The 18,505-nt window shown below is 41.7% G+C and overlaps 1 protein-coding gene across 7 annotated transcripts in view; it reads left to right on the top strand.

Moving 5' to 3' along the window:
- PTPRE (protein tyrosine phosphatase receptor type E) overlaps nt 1-18,505 on the top strand; it is a 2,530,882-nt gene that overhangs the window by 2,148,880 nt on the left and 363,497 nt on the right. For all 7 annotated transcript variants that reach the window (XM_044056172.1, XM_044056175.1, XM_044056171.1 and 4 more), the window contains one exon: nt 18,353-18,450. In XM_044056172.1, the coding sequence (XP_043912107.1) occupies nt 18,353-18,450 (98 nt within the window). The remainder of the gene's footprint in view (nt 1-18,352; nt 18,451-18,505) is intronic.

Raw genomic sequence — 18,505 nt, 5'->3', positions numbered from 1 at the left:
AAAGAAAAAAAAACGAACACAATTACAGCACACTTGGCTTTTTTGTTAACAAAAAAGAAACAGTACCTTACGGTTACCTCTGCCATGCAAGTTCAATCTCTTACTGTCTCCAGTAAACTCATTACTTGAAGAACGTGGCACATCTGCAGGCCCTGCCAGGCCTTCTCTTCAACTACAGTATACAACTGGTTAAAAAACACAAACAGAAAAATTTATCAAAGCTAGACTTTCCACTGTGTAATATCTTAAACCTCTTATATCAGAGGCAACATGGGATACATGCGAATCACCCCTTAAGGATATCAGGTGTTTCAGCTAAATGGCAATGTTGAATGTCCATGACTTTTACTTTTACTTTTACCTTTAAGTCTAAGTAAAGGAAAAAGTCATGGACATTCAGAATTGCCATTTAGCTGAAACACCTGATATTCTTTCTGGGTAATTTGCATATATCCCATGTTGCCTCTGATACAGGGGTTTAAGGTATCACACAGTGGAATGTCTAGCTTTGCTAGATTTTTCTTTTTGTGTTTTTTTACCAGTTGGTTTTCCTGTGTGACCTTTTTACTCATTGTTTTAGTTTCAGCTATGATATACAGCAGAAATCTTCACCTGAGATGATCCCAAGCCCCACATGACAAGATCTTACTGGCCTATAGAACTTAACCATTCCTGGATCTTCAAATAAAGCACCTACTTTCCCACTCTATGGAGCTCTACTTGAGGAGCTACCTTACTGAAATTATGCTGTTTAACAACAGCCTTTTATATAATTGCTAAAAGGCTGTTAATGTAACTAATACATTCAATTATGTGCCTAATGTTAGTGCAAGTAGCATTTTTCTCATATCTAAGGACATTTTCCACATTTCTTCAATTTTCCCACATTTGAAGGCGTATAGTCAACATTTGTATACTCAGCTAGTTACAGTAGTAATAAAATATTGATATTTGCATTTCAATTGCACATTAGGGACTGTGTTTTTCTGTTTGTGTTAGTTAAGAAGGTGTATTTTGAATGACTTGTAGTATAAATAGGTGTGTTTGTGAAATTATTTAAACTATGCAGTTAATGATGCACTCCTAATCTGTGCAACATCCTTTCCATCATATTAATCCCAAAAAACTTCAAGTACTATACAAATCAGAAGTGTGATGAATGATGAGACTGTCTCCAAAACAAATGCTAGTGCACGGAGGTATGATATTAGGATCATACAAGACTGCGGTGGTGGTGCTGCGGTAGTGTTGTCGCCTCACAGTAAGACGCTGCCCGGTTCGATTCCCAGCTAGAGCGTCTTCTGCGTGGAGACATGCGTGAATCAGCATACCTACGTTGAAGGTTGTGCGTCAGAGCTGGCAACTCGGTATGTAAAAATCAACTGCCAATCATTAGCGGACCAGAGTTCCGCTGTGGCGACCCCTAACTGGGAAAAGCCAAAAGACACAACAACATACTTAAAACTAATCACCATTACTTATCTTAGTGATAACTTAACCTGCCTCTTCCTCACACATACATTGCCCTGCACTCCAGTACCTAGTTTTCCCACAAGAGCACACCTTACAGCAAATTCACATACTGGGTATAACATTACATCAGTGTTCCAGAAATATCACATTCACTTGTAATACTTTCAGTTCTAAAAAGAAAGGTGAATAGCAGAGAACTTCATGCATCTATTTATATATTTATGTGTGTATTTATTTATTTATTTATTTTTATGTAAAGCATTGCTGAGTGAGTATATTTGCCTCACAGCTCCAGGATCTGGGAATCCAGGATTAAATTGTGATCTACACTTACAGTCTGAGTGAACTCTGCATGTTACTTTGAAAGTGTGGCTTTCATCCAGGCAGCTCCATTTCTTCCTATCACTCAAAAATATCTGATAGCTGCATTGGCCCTTGCCATTGAGGTCTGGGACTGTGGCCAAAAACAGTTCATGAAGGATTAGTTGACCTACATAATTAAAAAAAGTAAATAAATAAATAAACTTGAGAAAGCAGGCATAAATGTAGCATTACAATAGCACTAGTTGCCTGCTGTACCTGTTGTGTGAAGTAGGTGCTGATCTTTGTTGTAAGACAGACTGGGACTCTGTTAGAGGAAATGAATGTTCATATAGGAAACAAAAGGAAACTGAGTCATATGACTATTTACACTTTGTCATGACCCACCCTAATGCTGTACCCACTTCTCATACATGGAAGATCATATCAGTCCTGGAGTACATTTATAGGTACCAATCCAGTCATTCAAGTTTACTTTGAAAGACGCTAGGGGTGTCATTAATTTTACTTACAGGGGAAGCCTGTTCCAGAGGTGGGGGAAGGTACTCCAGCATATTTTATTAACATGCTGGTGAAGGTACAAGTCAGTGATCTGAAGTCGTCAATCTTTTTCCTGTTCATCACTGATGGTTTCAGTTCCGAGCCCTCAAAACCGAGTTGGCCTTATACCAAGCTTGTGTGCACCAAAAACTCTCGAGCTAAGCTGCTACCCACAATGCCCTTTGCTCAGTTATCTCAGATCTCATTTGTCGTGCAGCCATATAGCAGCATTTCACCAAGTTCTCCAGCCAAGTGATTTTTTCTGATACATTTACAAGTTTTGTAAAAGTTTTTTCCTGTTTGTAGTCTGTTCTTGATATCTATATTGTTTCAGCTCTAGCCACAGGTATCTTTTTTTACCATTGTTGTTTTTTTCTAACTTTCTACCCTTGTGGTATCTTGTTACCGTTGTTGGTATTCCCTCTTTTTCTTCTTCATTTCCTCCACTTTCTTCACTCTTTCCCTTTTGCGTGAGAGTGTGTTCTGGGATGTCTGAAAAGAAGGGAACTACGAGGTTTAAACACTGCTCTTCTTGCAGTGGTAAACTGCTGAATAGTGACCTCCATGAAGAGTATGTGTACTGTTTGAAGGTTCCGCATTTGTCGACGAAACCCCCATGTGATATATGTGCTAGCTTCAGTCAGCGGAAGCTGAATGAACGTCGTAACAAACTTATTTTGAATGGCCTACTTGCTTCGCCTTTTTCGGAGGCTATTTCTGCAATGGAGGTCTCATCCCCTCCTTCTGTGGACAAGAAACGTCCTCGCTCGGACCTCTCTTCACCGGCCAGTGACAGAGGTAAAAGTCATAGACACAAGGCCCATAAGTCCTCCTCAGAACAGTGTTCTGCCTCCTTGGTTTTGACTACTACATCAGCTCCGAGCTCGGCTCCAGCGAAGCTTACCAAGGTCGCCTCATCGGAGCCTACCCCGGCACCGATGACTATGGCGCCATCTACTGCCTCGGTTCCAATCAGCTTATCTGTTTCTGTCTCGGCACCGACATCGCCCATTTCTGCTCTGATATTGGTTCCGACAATTACCTCAGAACCGTTTTTGTCATCTACCTCTGTTGTAACCTCAGCTCCGATCCCATTCACAGCTCCAACCATACCATTGTTGCAGGTTTCGAAATTGGAATCGTCGGTGCCGTTCTGTGATACACCATGGAATTGATACTCGTTGACTGTGGACCCATATGCCAGACAAGCCTGCAGCCCTTTTTTGGACTGGCCTGATTCCCCCTCAGGGGCATCGGTGAGATCCACCAGGAGCCTTTCCGAATTGGATGTGGTGTGCCTTTTTTGACCAGTTGCTTACCGCCCGGGGAATTTCAAATCCGCCTAGACCCTATCCCGCTCCAGGCTTTGGGTCTATTATTCCAGGAACTCCTACTTACTCTCCTCCCTTGGATCCCTCGATACCAAGGCAAATGTATCCAACTTTTTCTAGAGGAGTCCCTTCCTCGGCGTCGACAATGACTCTGTCTGAGGCCCCGAGACCCCTTTGGGTGTCGGTTCCATCGGAACCCACCCTTCCTCAATCTCAAGCTTGGGGGGGGTGGAACCTCTGGCTCCGGTCTCGGTTCCGATGGTATTGTTGGTTCCCACTTCAGATCCAAGGGTGACTACCACTCCGAGTCTGCTTGAGGCTCCGTCCCCAGAGGCAGACCACCTGGAACGGGGTGTGAGTCCGGTTCCGATTTTGTTTTCTTCGGTTCTGGGCTCCCACTCCTCTTTGGGTGGGCCCGCATTCTGGGTGATGGAGAGGGTGCTTGCTTCTAGCAATCTCCCTCCATTGGTTATTCCCCCAGTTCCTTCTGAGCTGCAGTTGTCAAAGGCCACCCCCCCCGGACTCTGAGAGCACAAGGCCAGGAAACCCCTACCCAGGGTATTTCCCCTTTCTGAGTCTTTTTCGGATGCTCCCACCAAAGAATCCCCTCGGAAATGGGTGTGTAAGAGGAAACACATAGACTCCCCAGAGGAGTCCCTCATGGAAGATACAGACTACAGTGATGGGGAAGGGTCCCCATGGTCACCCCCTGATGATGTCTCCTTCGGAGACATCATGGAAATCTTGAAACAGAGGGGTGACTGGAAGTCCTCCAACCCTTCCTTAGAGGAATCCGTATTCCTGCAGCCTTTCGCTCTCAGCCTTCTACTTCTTGGTTGACCCCCCCCCCACACCGATTAGTTGGTTAAACTCATCATGCAATGGGCATGGAAGAACCCTGACTCCATTGAGGTCATTCCCAGGAGATCATACAAGGGACTCTCCCCTCCAGAGGATCAGCCCCATTGGTCTAGAGGTTTGCCAGTGGACACTATGATGGCGGCGGCAGCCATGAAAAAAGACCTTGCAGAAGAGAGTCTTGTTGTTCACCCACCCAACAGGGAGTCCCAGGCAGTGGACAGGTTAGGGAAGTGAGTTTTTGCATCAGTGACCTTTGCAGTTAGGTCTCTGAACTTTTTGGCACATTTTACGAGATTCCAGAGAGATCTTATATCTGAACTGTCTGGAACCCTCATGGGCCAAGTATCGGATGGAGCATGAGATAAAGTTGCTTCCCAACTTGCCACTCTAGAATCAATATCTAATTAATCCATGAGGTTGCTGTCACATGCAACTGAAGGAGCAGCTAGAGCTGCAGGTCCAGGTTTAGTCATGAGACGCCACGCCTGGATGCGTATTTGTGACCTCGTGGACTCCTTCAAGTCTTCCTTTCTAAATGCCCCTATCTAGCCATCAGCTCTGTTCAGTGCTAAGGTCAAGGATACATTAGCCAGGTGCGAGCAAGACGGGAAGACCTTGTCTGCCATTGGCTTATGCTTTTCCGAACCTCAGCATTCCTTTTCCAGGAATCAGAGGAGTGGGAAGATGTGGCACAAGAAGTCTCAAGGTCCTTTCCGAGGCGCATGTGGTGAGGACTCCTCCAGAGGCAGAGGGGGTTCCAATAATAGAAGATGCCCCTTTTGGGGCAGAGGGGGTCCCCGGAATCAGGGCTCCAGGGATTCCTTCTTGGGTAGACAGTATCAGTGCTCCTGAGGCACTGCCCGATTGCTTTCCTCTGGAAGCAGTTGAGGTGCATTTTTCTCTGCACCAAGCTTCCTGGCTCTCCATTACAAATGGTCAGTGGGTGCAGAGAATCATTACCATAGGCTACCATATTCCCCTAATAGCTTATCCAAGACCTCCAAAATCACTTCCCAATGTTCCACCCAGTCAAAGGGAGGAGGCAGCTTCCGAATTACGAAAGCTATGTCAAAAATGAGCCATCCAACAGGTCCCCCGGATCAGTGCGGATCAGGGTTCTACTCAAGATTCTTTTTGGTGCCAGAGAAAATAGGGGACTGGAGGCCCATTCTGGATCTCAGCCAACTAATTGGTACTTCAGACTAAATTCCACATGGTCAGGATTCAAACCATCCTCCCCTTTCTGTGGGAGGGTGTGTGGATGTGCTCATTAGATCTCCGGGATGCGTATTACCATATCAAGACAGACAAGTGCTCCAAGAGACTCCTTCACTTCCGGTTGGGAGTCAATCACTACCAATTCAGAGCCCTGCCTTTCGGTCTCTCGACGACCCCCAGAGTGTTCACAAAATGCCTTGCAGTGGTAACAGCTCATCTGAGTCTTCAGGGATTCCAGGTGTTTCTGTACCTAGATGATTGTCTCCTCTCTGCCTTCACCAAGCGTCTTCTGGTCAGGGCCCTCTGCTACACCCTGGTTCTAGTGGAGTCACTAGGCATCACCATACATTGGGAGAAATCCCACCTTCAACCCTCACAGCAACTGGAATTCATAGGGGCAATATTCAACACCCAGTCAAGCCTGATCTCACTTCCTCTCCTCAGGCTTCAGAGGCTAAGGGCACAAGTTCAAGTGATACTCTGTCGAAGAAATGTGTCTGCAAGGGAAGCCCTCCAAGCCTTGGGATCTATGGCTGCAGCCATCCCTATAGTTCCATTAGCCAGACTGCACATGAGATTACTACAATGGCTCCTTTAGGCCCAGTGGATATTCAATCTTCACTCCCTGAGCTCACAGATTCTCATCACCAACACTTGCAAACTAGATCTCCTCTGGTGGATGAGTACGGATGAAAATCTTTGGTATTGCCCCTTCCAGTCTCCCCAGTCCAGCGCCACAGTGACCATGGATGCTTCCCTGATGGGGTGGGAGGGGCCACTTCCAGGGAAAGTCAGTCCAAGGCACGTGGTCCGATGTAGAGGTCAACTTGCATATCAATGTCCTGGAGTTAAGAGCGGTGCTGTTTTTTCACCCGCTCCTCCCATCTGGAACTATTGCGGTCCAGTCGGACAACATGTTCATGGTCTGGTACATAAACAGGGAGGGACCAAATCTTACCCCCTATGTTGCGAAGCCATGAGAATCTGGCAGTGGGTGATAGCTTCCAACTGCTTTCTGATTGCAATGCATATCCCAGGGAGCTCCGTGATTGCAGACAGGCTGAGAAGATGCATTCTTCATCCTCACGAGTGGTCTCTCAACCTGAATGTGGAGGTGGAAATTTTCAGCCATTGGGGCCAGCCATGCTGCGACCTTTTTGCCTCTCCCTCAAACACAAAATGCAGCAGCTACTTTGCCCTCTTTCCCCCTCTCAGGGAGTCACCGAGAGACGCTTTGATCCACAATTAGCCCACGGGTCTCCTTTATGCTTATCCTCTGATTCCTCTAATTCCCCTTGTTCTAAGGAAAGCTATTCAGTTGAGAAGCAAAGTGATCCTCATTGCCCCATTCTGGCCTCGTCAAGTGTGGGTTCCCTTCCTTCGACCTCATCTGTTGCAACCTCCTAGGATCCTAGACACTCGTCAGGACCTCATATCTCACCCACAAGGACTGACTCCCCGGAATCTGTCCACTCTCAGGCTGACAGCTTGGTTTCTCCACTTCCGTTAGTTGCCAGGCAGGAAACTCTCTCCTTACCCATCTGTGATATTATCTTGGCCTCTCATAAACCATCCACCAGGAAACTTTACAGGTACAAATGTAAAAGATTCTCTATCTGGTCATGTAATCAGAAGCTAGACCCATTCTCAGCCCTTGTAGCCACTATTCTTCATTATCTGGCTGAACTGTTTGACAATGGGGCCTCAGCTTCCACCATTCGTGTCCATCTAGCAGCTGTTTCCAATTTCCATAATGGGTCTGATGGAGTGCCACTTATTTCCTCTCATCTTTGCAAGACCTTCCTCAAGGGTATTTTACACAGCAGGCCTCCCATCAGACAGCCGGTGGAGGCATGGAATCTGTCCTGGGTTCTGCAGTCTCTTTCTCTGCCCCCTTTTGAGCTGGCTGCAACATGTGATCTAAAATCCCTGTCATGAAAATCCTTATTTCTGGTGGCTATAACTTCAGCTAGAAGAATTTCTGAATTACAAGCATTATATATTCAAGAGCCCTTATCTGATCTTTCATAAGGACAGAGTATCATTTCGTACTAACCCATCCTTTCTCCCCAAAGTGGTTTCTGATTTTTCAGTTAACCAGTTCATTGAGCTCCCTGTGTTCTTCCCAAATTACTCTAATAAGGGAGAATACTGCCTACATTCCTTGGATGTTCATAGACAATTACGTTTCTATTTGGACAGAACTAAATCCTTTCGCAAGACGGACCAGGTTTTCATTTCCTTCGCGGGTCATAGAATGGGAGGCACAGTATCGAAAGTTACTTTGTCTAAATGGCTCAAGGATTGCATTGCCTTCACATATTCACTTACAGAGGGATCTAAGCCTGACCAAATCAAAGCTCACTCAACTAGGGCTATTGCAGCATCTGTTGCCTTCCACTCTAGGGCCTCCATGGATGACATTTGTGCAGCTGCCATTTGGGCTAAACCCCACACTTTTATCAAGCATTACAAATTGGATCTGATCTCCAGGGAATACCGGCCTTTGTTTCAATGGTTCTCAGGAATGTTCTTCCATAAGGGCCACCCAGGTTGTTCAAGTAGCTGGGGACTCGGTCCCATCAGTGATGAATAGGAAGAAGATTAACAACTTCAGATAAAGAAGTTATGTCTTACCATAATGTTCCATCTGAGTTGTTGATCTTCTTCCAGTCATCACACCCTCCCACCGACCGCCTCCTAGGGTTCCTGGCGGATCTTCTGGGTCTTTGTGGTGTATTAGGGTTTCTGCACAGAGATGGCCTCTGACTTATTTCTTCTTCTATATGTTGCATGCAAACTCAGTCTGAGGTAACTGAGCAAAGGGCATTGTGGGTAGCAGCTTAGCTCGAGAGTTTTTGGTGCACGCAAGCTTGGTATAAGGCTGACTCAATTCCGAGGGCTCGGAACCAAACCCATCAGTGATGACTGGAAGAAGATCAACAACTCAGATGAATGTTATGGTAAGGTGTAACTTCTTTTCTCTGGTATTTGTGGTGCTGTATGACTTGTGAAGTTATGGAACGTTATGGTAAGACGTAACTTCTTTTCTCTGGCATTTGTGGTGCTGTATGACTTGTGAAGTTATGGAACGTTATGGTAAGACGTAACTTCTTTTCTCTGGCATTTGTGGTGCTGTATGACTTGTGAAGTTATGGAACGTTATGGTAAGACGTAACTTCTTTTCTCTGGCATTTGTGGTGCTGTATGACTTGTGAAGTTATGGAACGTTATGGTAAGACGTAACTTCTTTTCTCTGGCATTTGTGGTGCTGTATGACTTGTGAAGTTATGGAACGTTATGGTAAGACGTAACTTCTTTTCTCTGGTATTTGTGGTGCTGTATGACTTGTGAAGTTATGGAATGTTATGGTAAGACGTAACTTCTTTTTTCTGGCATTTGTGGTGCTGTATGACTTGTGAAGTTATGGAACGTTATGGTAAGACGTAACTTCTTTTCTCTGGCATTTGTGGTGCTGTATGACTTGTGAAGTTATGGAACGTTATGGTAAGACGTAACTTCTTTTCTCTGGCATTTGTGGTGCTGTATGACTTGTGAAGTTATGGAACGTTATGGTAAGACGTAACTTCTTTTTTCTGGCATTTGTGGTGCTGTATGACTTGTGAAGTTATGGAATGTTATGGTAAGACGTAACTTCTTTTTTCTGGCATTTGTGGTGCTGTATGACTTGTGAAGTTATGGAACGTTATGGTAAGACGTAACTTCTTTTCTCTGGCATTTGTGGTGCTGTATGACTTGTGAAGTTATGGAATGTTATGGTAAGACGTAACTTCTTTTTTCTGGCATTTGTGGTGCTGTATGACTTGTGAAGTTATGGAACGTTATGGTAAGACATAACTTCTTTTCTCTGGCATTTGTGGTGCTGTATGACTTGTGAAGTTATGGAACGTTATGGTAAGACGTAACTTCTTTTCTCTGGCATTTGTGGTGCTGTATGACTTGTGAAGTTATGGAACGTTATGGTAAGACGTAACTTCTTTTCTCTGGCATTTGTGGTGCTGTATGACTTGTGAAGTTATGGAACGTTATGGTAAGACGTAACTTCTTTTCTCTGGTATTTGTGGTGCTGTATGACTTGTGAAGTTATGGAATGTTACGGTAAGACGTAACTTCTTTTCTCTGGTATTTGTGGTGCTGTATGACTTGTGAAGTTATGGAATGTTATGGTAAGACGTAACTTCTTTTTCTGGCATTTGTGGTGCTGTATGACTTGTGAAGTTATAGAACGTTATGGTAAGACGTAACTTCTTTTCTCTGGCATTTGTGGTGCTGTATGACTTGTGAAGTTATGGAACGTTATGGTAAGACGTAACTTCTTTTCTCTGGCATTTGTGGTGCTGTATGACTTGTGAAGTTATGGAACGTTATGGTAAGACGTAAATTCTTTCCTCTGGTATTTGTGGTGCTGTATGACTTGTGAAGTTATGGAATGTTATGGTAAGACGTAACTTCTTTTTTCTGGCATTTGTGGTGCTGTATGACTTGTGAAGTTATGGAATGTTATGGTAAGGCGTAACTTCTTTTTTCTGGCATTTGTGGTGCTGTATGACTTGTGAAGTTATGGAACGTTATGGTAAGACGTAACTTCTTTTTTCTGGCATTTGTGGTGCTGTATGACTTGTGAAGATATGTAACATTATGGTAAGACGTAACTTCTTTTTTCTGGCATTTGTGGTGCTGTATGACTTGTGAAGTTATGGAACGTTATGGTAAGACGTAACTTCTTTTCTCTGGCATTTGTGGTGCTGTATGACTTGTGAAGTTATGGAACATTATGGTAAGGCGTAACTTCTTTTTTCTGGCATTTGTGGTGCTGTATGACTTGTGAAGTTATGGAACGTTATGGTAAGGCGTAACTTCTTTTCTCTGGCATTTGTGGTGCTGTATGACTTGTGAAGTTATGGAATGTTATGGTAAGGCATAACTTCTTTTCTCTGGCATTTGTGGTGCTGTATGACTTGTGAAGTTATAGAACGTTATGGTAAGACGTAACTTCTTTTCTCTGGCATTTGTGGTGCTGTATGACTTGTGAAGTTATGGAACGTTATGGTAAGACGTAACTTCTTTTTTCTGGCATTTGTGGTGCTGTATGACTTGTGAAGTTATGGAACGTTATGGTAAGCTATAACTTCTTTTTTCTGGCATTTGTGGTGCTGTATGACTTGTGAAGTTATGGAACGTTATGGTAAGGCGTAACTTCTTTTCTCTGGCATTTGTGGTGCTGTATGACTTGTGAAGTTATGGAACGTTATGGTAAGACGTAACTTCTTTTCTCTGGCATTTGTGGTGCTGATGACTTGTGAAGTTATAGAACGTTATGGTAAGGCGTAACTTCTTTTTTCTGGCATTTGTGGTGCTGTATGACTTGTGAAGTTATGGAACGTTATGGTAAGACGTAACTTCTTTTTTCTGGCATTTGTGGTGCTGTATGACTTCTGAAGTTAGAGGAGATCAATGAGTCTCTGGTGGTATGGAATGTAAGGTATAGATCACCCTGCGAGAGTCTATAACAAACCAAGTAAAGGGACTTCAAGCCTTTCATGGTAGCTCAGAGTCTTTAGGACAGCAATCTTCTTTGTTGTGATCCTCTGGGTTCTTTCCATTTGCTTAATTTGTCTAGAAACGATGTATCCCAAAGAGGGCATTGCACTCAATAGTTGGTCTAATTAATGCTGCAACCAAATTGATGATGGTTCTGTTTTGATCTGGGTGATATACATTTAGATATTAGTGATGCTAATTAGGAGTTTGATTACATGCTACATAGATGTTGAAAAAGGGAATTATTGACCCATGTTCCAAGATCCCTAAGTGTATTGCCATTTTAGAGTCCGAAATTAGCTATACTATATATTGAGGAGGAGAGAGTTATTTACCAAATGTAACACTTCTATACTTTTTCACAGTTTCTGTTAGCCCTATTTCTGTATACCTGCTGTTTACAAGAGTTTCCTTCTGCATCAGCATGAGATTTGACAACAAATTCCAGTTTGCTGTCATCTGCAGAGTTGGCCAAAAGTCCTGATTCCCAGTCAGGAGATCAGAGATGCGTATGCCAAAAAAGAGTGGTCCAAGTACTAAGCCCTGGGGCATACCACTAGTAACCTTAATACTTTCCAAGGACGTGTCTGCCACCATAGTCTGTGTTGGGTATACCTTAAAAGGCAGTTGGCTATCCACCTCATTATGTGTTTGGATCTACTTTTAAGGTACTTATCATAGTAATAATGGATGGTGTCAAAAGCCTTGGTCAGATCCAAATAAGCTGTATGAATAGAACAACTGCTGTCTACAACTTATGTGACTTCTTCAAAGAAGTGAACTGCACTGGTTAGGCAGGATCTCTCTTTCATAAAGCCAAAGTGATATAGGTCTACCCTGATAAGGTTTTTGATATCACAGTTTATGATGTCAGATATGAGGCCTTCAACAGGTTTGCAAATCAGAGTAGCCAGGCTAATGAATCTACAGTTTCATAGTTTCATGGGTGCATGATCGACCCCCTCTTATGTAGGGGAGTACCACTGCAGCTCGCCATACTTTGGGGACAAAACCTATAGATAAGCTTATGTTAAACAATTTATGAAGGGGTCCCACAAGGGTTGCTGCATATAGCATGACTGATGGAATTGTAATCATGTGTGTTTAAAATAAAGAGAAGTACACTAATTAGATTTTACACAGATATTGTTAAACATCACATTTTCATGCTTTATAGCATTGGTATTTAGTGAGAAATAGCTTAACATCACTTAGAGGATTCATGAAAATGTTTGTGTTGGTTAGCAGAAAAACCTTGCGTTTGAATGTTTTAAAGAATTACTTGGGGTTTTTTTTGTATTTTTGTTGTAAAAGTGACTACATTAGCAGAAACATGTTGAACACTATAGCTGTTGTATACTGTTAGTGAAAAAGTGTGTTGCATAAAAGAACTCAGCAACTCAGATATAAATATATAATTAAATACACATACACCAACACTTTATTTGTAAAATTCTTATATTCAGCAGTCTTTTTACTACTTTTCACTGAAAGTATTTAAAAGCCCAGAGACACTGGGAAGTTAATATCAGTGCACAGCATTGTATTATAGTTGCCTGTTGTGGTAAAGTTTGCACGTACATTTTCTTGTAGCATTTCATTTAACTAACCACATATACATATGTTACCTTCAAAATAGACTGTGCTTTTTTCCTGTGGTTGTGCATGTTAAAGAACTAACACACCATTTATAGTAAATATTTTTTTAATTCCGAAACATTGTCTGCTTATCTGCATTTGTAATTGAAGAATTTATGTCTGTCAAAAGGAAGGGTATTGTTGTAAGGACTGACACTGTTCATAAGGTCTGATGTGCCTAATTTTGTTCTTTTCCTGTTTTTTTTTTCTGTATTGCCATTAATAATATGCGAGGTGACAACATATGCCACCTTTGACTGGATACTGTTAACATCTGTTTATGACAATTAGAGATGTAGTGCATGGAGTGCAATGATTGCTCTCTGATATTCAGAAAAAGATACACAAGTTAAGTGCTTCTATAACACAAGATCTGATATTAACAAATGTTAAGTACCCCCTGCTTCACTTGTTAAGATGGGGTGTCATGCTAGGCTGTTAAACTTCCAGAAATGACTGGCAAACAATAGTGGTAGAACTAAAAGTAGACTTGTTTCTACCTGTTGTCTGAACCATTAATCTGTCCCTGATTTTCTGTAACATAAGATTTTCTGGCAGTGCTCGCTAAATGCTTTTACAGTTTGAAAGCTGGCAAAACCCCTTCCTCTTTTTTTCATTTTCTTTTCTGTAACTAGTAATACTTGGAACAAATAAAGCTCTATGAATTACTAAGAATTATGACCAGGTGTCCGATCATAACCCATTATTATGTGTTCTCTCGAGGTTAATTTCTTGGCATTCATGTCTCAAATATGTAATAACCCATTTACAATCGTCAATCCCCTATTATACACAGAATTTATTAACCTAGTTACACTCACATTTTTAGTGCATGATGGTAATACAGCCAACAGTTTTAATTTCACAGGCTTTTTTCATCTTTTGCATTTGCCTGTTTTTCCCATTCTGTTGTAATGTTCCAATTCTCAGAAAGACAGGGGCGCACAGAGGCATGTGCCCCACCTGTAAAAATCTGTGCCACCCTGAGTCCCTGGAATACTAAACTTTAAAAAAATCTCCATCCAAAAGGTTCACTTGTGATTCTTTTCAATGTCCCATAGCATCATGTCGTGGAAGCGGGGCTTACACAAGCATGGAGAGCATGCGTAAGCAAGTAATGTACACTGCAGTATTTTGGATTACATACATTGGGAGGGCAGCGCAAACTTTCAAAAAGGAGAACCACTTTGATTTTTTTTTTTTGTGGCGTACGTATGCAATTTTGAAAAGGAGATTTTTGTGTGTGTATGTGCATGCATGCGCTTTTGTATGTGAAATTCCCCCAAATTAATTTTTTTTTTTAGCTAGAAGAGCACTATTTGGATAAGTGACATGCTCAGAGTCGCATAGTAGGCAAATGGAAGTTGATAGAATCAAATCCTCTACCCTTAACTGCAGGGAGCAGCTCTTGCTTGGAGCCTTAATCTTCTGCATCAACTGTCAGACCTCTATCACTGTGGATTTCATAGTTTTCCTTGTTCTGAATATGCAAGTTCATGCAACACCTGCTGTTGGTCTGTTAACCTTTTAAGTGAATTAGAGTTGGCTTTCATTTAAGGCTCTAAACTGTTAACGAGCTGCTTCCGGTACTCAGAAGTACAGGGTCTGAATCTTTCCACCATCTGCCTCTGTTCTAACTGTGAGCAAGTCACTTAGAGAGTGGGTCACCCATGAAAAGGGACACTTTCTCCAATGGGTGCACCTGGTTAACATATAAATGAAAACATAGCGATTAAAACCTCTACCTCCTGAGGCTTAGGGACCCATTTGACCATGACCTAGCCCTGCTCTTATTGTTCAGAAACTGCACATAATGAGTATTTAGCTTCATATTTATTCTCTGTCTTTTTGCCTTTTAAACCAGGTAGAGGGGCAGCCCAGGAGCACTGTCTGGTTAAGTTTCTTTTAGAGCCACATGGAGGTAGAAAGAATCAAACCCTGTACCCTTGACTACAGGAAGCAGCTCACTAAGACCTTAGAGCCTTAATCCTCTGCATTAACTGATAGACCTTCACTTATGTCTTCATTTTGTGTTAAATCACTGATGGTTAAAATTACTAAGGTTTATCATCAGTAGTGCTTGTTTCTAGAGTTTCACGGTTTTTGTTGTTCTGGCGTTAACTTTGAATAACCTGCCTTTTATCTGTCTATGATTTTGCAGAACATCACTGAATTTATCTCATATTTATGCCCTGTCCCTTGTTAACTTCTTTTTTTCTGGTAAATCACTGAGGATTATTGTCAGACAATAAGGCTTCTCAATACAATTTCATATTTGTTATTGTTCCAAGAATGCACATCCATTGAACACTTATTGCTTTAACATTTTAAATGATACGTAGTAGTTCAGCACTTAATGTTAAGAAGCTGCTTCCTGTAGTTAAAGGTACAAGATTTTAAATCCTTTCACCACCATTTGCCTTCTTTGTGACTGAGCAAGTCAAGGAACCACACAGTGCTCCCATACACACCTGAAAAGGGTCACTTTGCCCATTTGGTTTATCTGGTTACTAAATACATAAAATAATATTTAAAATTGTCCCTATTTATCTTTGGCTTTCTTGAGCAAAGAAACTGAGGTATATGTTCTATTCCTTTTAAATGTTGTGGCTTCTGGCAATTTGTTATGGAATATGGTCACTAATTAATGACAGGCATATGAGGTTCAGATTTTGAATTCTTCAGAAAATGATTGATAATGCAAAGCTTGTTATTCTTTCAACTTTCTAAATACATAAAATAAATATTTGTAAGTTGTTCCTGATTTTTTCTCCTTGTTTCTGATTCATGAGCTCAAATGTGAAGAGGACAGAAGAGAGTTGCACTGTATGGTTCTGACATCGGCAAATGGAGATGTATTTCTGGGCCATCAGTTATGAATTTATTATTAACTTGATCTCAAGCAAATATCTTTGGTGTACAGTCATACAAGTGACTGTAGCAGATGTGTGTGCATGTGCACATGCATGCACCCATATGTTTGTGCATGTCTTGGGGTGGGTCGAATGAAGTAATAACTGAAAAGTGCGCTAAAGTTTTTTTGTCACTGAGAATTTGTAACTAGAGATGTGAAAAGAGAATACGGAAATAATTTGCTTATTTTTTATGTGGGAGTGCTGTGTCTACCAGCTCTTTGGGATGCAGGATGGAACTGAACTGCAGCACCTGATAAACAACAGCAGCACAAGAAAAGCATGCAGAGTATCCAGAGAAAGAGCACCAGCCAGTAACTGAACCAGTGAACCAAAAGCTGTGAGGCAGCAACCCTAAACACTGCACTGCTTTTTCATCTGATGTGTCTTTTTTATTAATTTGTAACTGGGTCAATATTTGCTGAGCATATAACTGTGTGCTTCTACTTCTGAAGCCATCCAGCACTAGTGTAGACATTTTTTTTTTATGGAAGATCATGATTATGCAAATATTAGTCCAGACTATTAAGTTCAAAATCATCCACTTTGCATGACCAATGCCTTCAGCAGCTTGTTCTTTCAGTAATGGGTTGTAATATCAAGCAAGGGAAAACAGATTGAAGAGCCGAGGAGTGATACAGCTGAGGAACACAAAAAATGCACACTAAGGGTATTCTGTACAATATGATTGTTGCCTAAGTCAACAAGCATGTAGTCTCAAAGCAGAGTAAACAATGTTGTCAATAATAATAATAATAAAAAAAAATACCACTAATGAAAAATGCAAAAAAGTGAAGTGACAATATACATGTAGTTGTTTTGGAAGAGGGCTTGCTGAGATTTTCAAGTGTGTGTGTGTGTGTGTGTGTGTGTGTGTGTGTGTGTGTGTGTGTGTGTGTGTGTGTGTGTAGATATGAAGAATGTAAAAGAGAAATCTGAAGACAGGTGATAGAAGCATACAAAAGGTAATCAAAAGAAGCTGCAAAAGTGAAATACTTCCTCCTTGCACACTGTAAATATGGTGGCATAGCAGTATATAACTATATGACAGAAAGCTAGTGCCATCGGTTTAGATGGATAAAGCCCTAACTGCAGCCCAGACTGAGTTGGGTTAGTTGCAAGTGTTAGCTGGTGCTGGCAGTGGGAAGGAAGGAGTGAAAAAGCATTAGCGACTCACCTCAGAGGAAGGTTGTGGGGTACAATCCTGAGGTACATAGTCCCATAGTAGATTCCTCAGTGGAGATGGCAAACTAAATGGGAGCTGTATCTCCCAGGAGGAAAGCAGCATTAAGAAGTTAGATCACTTGTGCAAGTGAGTGACATCCCCTTTATGATGCCTGTTTCTGGCCATTTGTCATGGGGTTAGGGCTAAAAATAAGAAAACACCCTGATGCTGGGTTAGGGCTAAAAATAAAAAAATAAAAAAACCAATGCCACCTAAATGACAACTTCACCTTAATCAGGTATCACACCCGGAGAAGTCAGGAGGGGAATTGTCCAACTGACCAAGAAGGGGCTGAGGATCAACAAACAGCAGTGGACAAAAATTGGACAAAAATGTAGGAGAAAGATCCCATGAAGATCAATTAGGGACAGAAGAACTACACTGGACAGCCACTAAATAAATATAAAAAGATAATTCCTGCAAATAAATACTGCACTGCAGTGAGACTTTTCAGTAGTGAGCCTTTAGCAAGGGCAGAAAACAACATATCCATTCCCTAAGGGAAGACACTATCTGCATGGTAAAGAATCAAGTAACATTTTTTTTACATGAATTTCATTATCAGCTTTCATATTATCTGCTTCCTTTGCTGTGTATGTCCACTGACAGTGTAGCATTATTTACCTTAATTGAACTAAGCAAAATGTATGGATTGTGAGTGATGAGCTCAACAGTACAATGCATGTATGTGTTTTGGGGGGGGGGGTAGAATATTAAAGAGGTATGGGCAGTGCAGAAGAGCCTTTGTATACCTACTTATTTTGGGCATGATAATCAGTCTATTTTGTAACACACAGCACTTATCCATACTTGAAAACAAATTGTAACAGGCCTTTCAGGAGAGCCCTTCTGAAAATAAAAATGAATGGATATAGTCAAGCATTACGTTGAACTCAGATCTTCCCATGTTTTCTTAACAGTGACGTTGACTGTTCATCTAAGAGCAATTGGTATGGGCTCCCAGGATTTTCTGATTTCTTTGTAAGCAGACATAAGATTGCAGTGTTACAAGGGGCACCATGATGTAGGCCCTTCTTTATTTATGTTGTGAAAGGTTGCCTTGAAATCTTGACAAACATATGAGTGGAATCTGGATACTGGGCCTCCCATCCCAATACACATTATTTTTCAGCAAGAAGTAATGAATCTGATGCTACAATAGATATGTCTTATTAAAAATAAGTCATTCATATACTCATTTTGCAAATGCTGTATTGTACTGAATTCTCTTGGAGTAGAATATGCAATAACTGCACTGTTTTTCTGAGCAGGACCCAAACCGGAAACAGCTAATGACTTCTGGAAGATGATATGGGAACAGAAATCTGCGACGATTGTTATGCTAACCAACCTGAAAGAAAGAAATGAGGTAACTAATGGAAGTTTGCATTCTTGCATTGACAGCTCTGTAGCTTTGCCAGTCA

The sequence above is a fragment of the Protopterus annectens genome, chromosome 14.part0, assembly GCF_019279795.1.
Source record: "Protopterus annectens isolate FY-2018-M chromosome 14.part0, PAN1.0, whole genome shotgun sequence".
Lineage (NCBI taxonomy): Eukaryota > Metazoa > Chordata > Ceratodontiformes > Protopteridae > Protopterus > Protopterus annectens.
The sequence above is the reverse complement of the archived record's forward strand: the minus strand, read 5'-3'. Positions and strand labels throughout refer to the sequence as shown.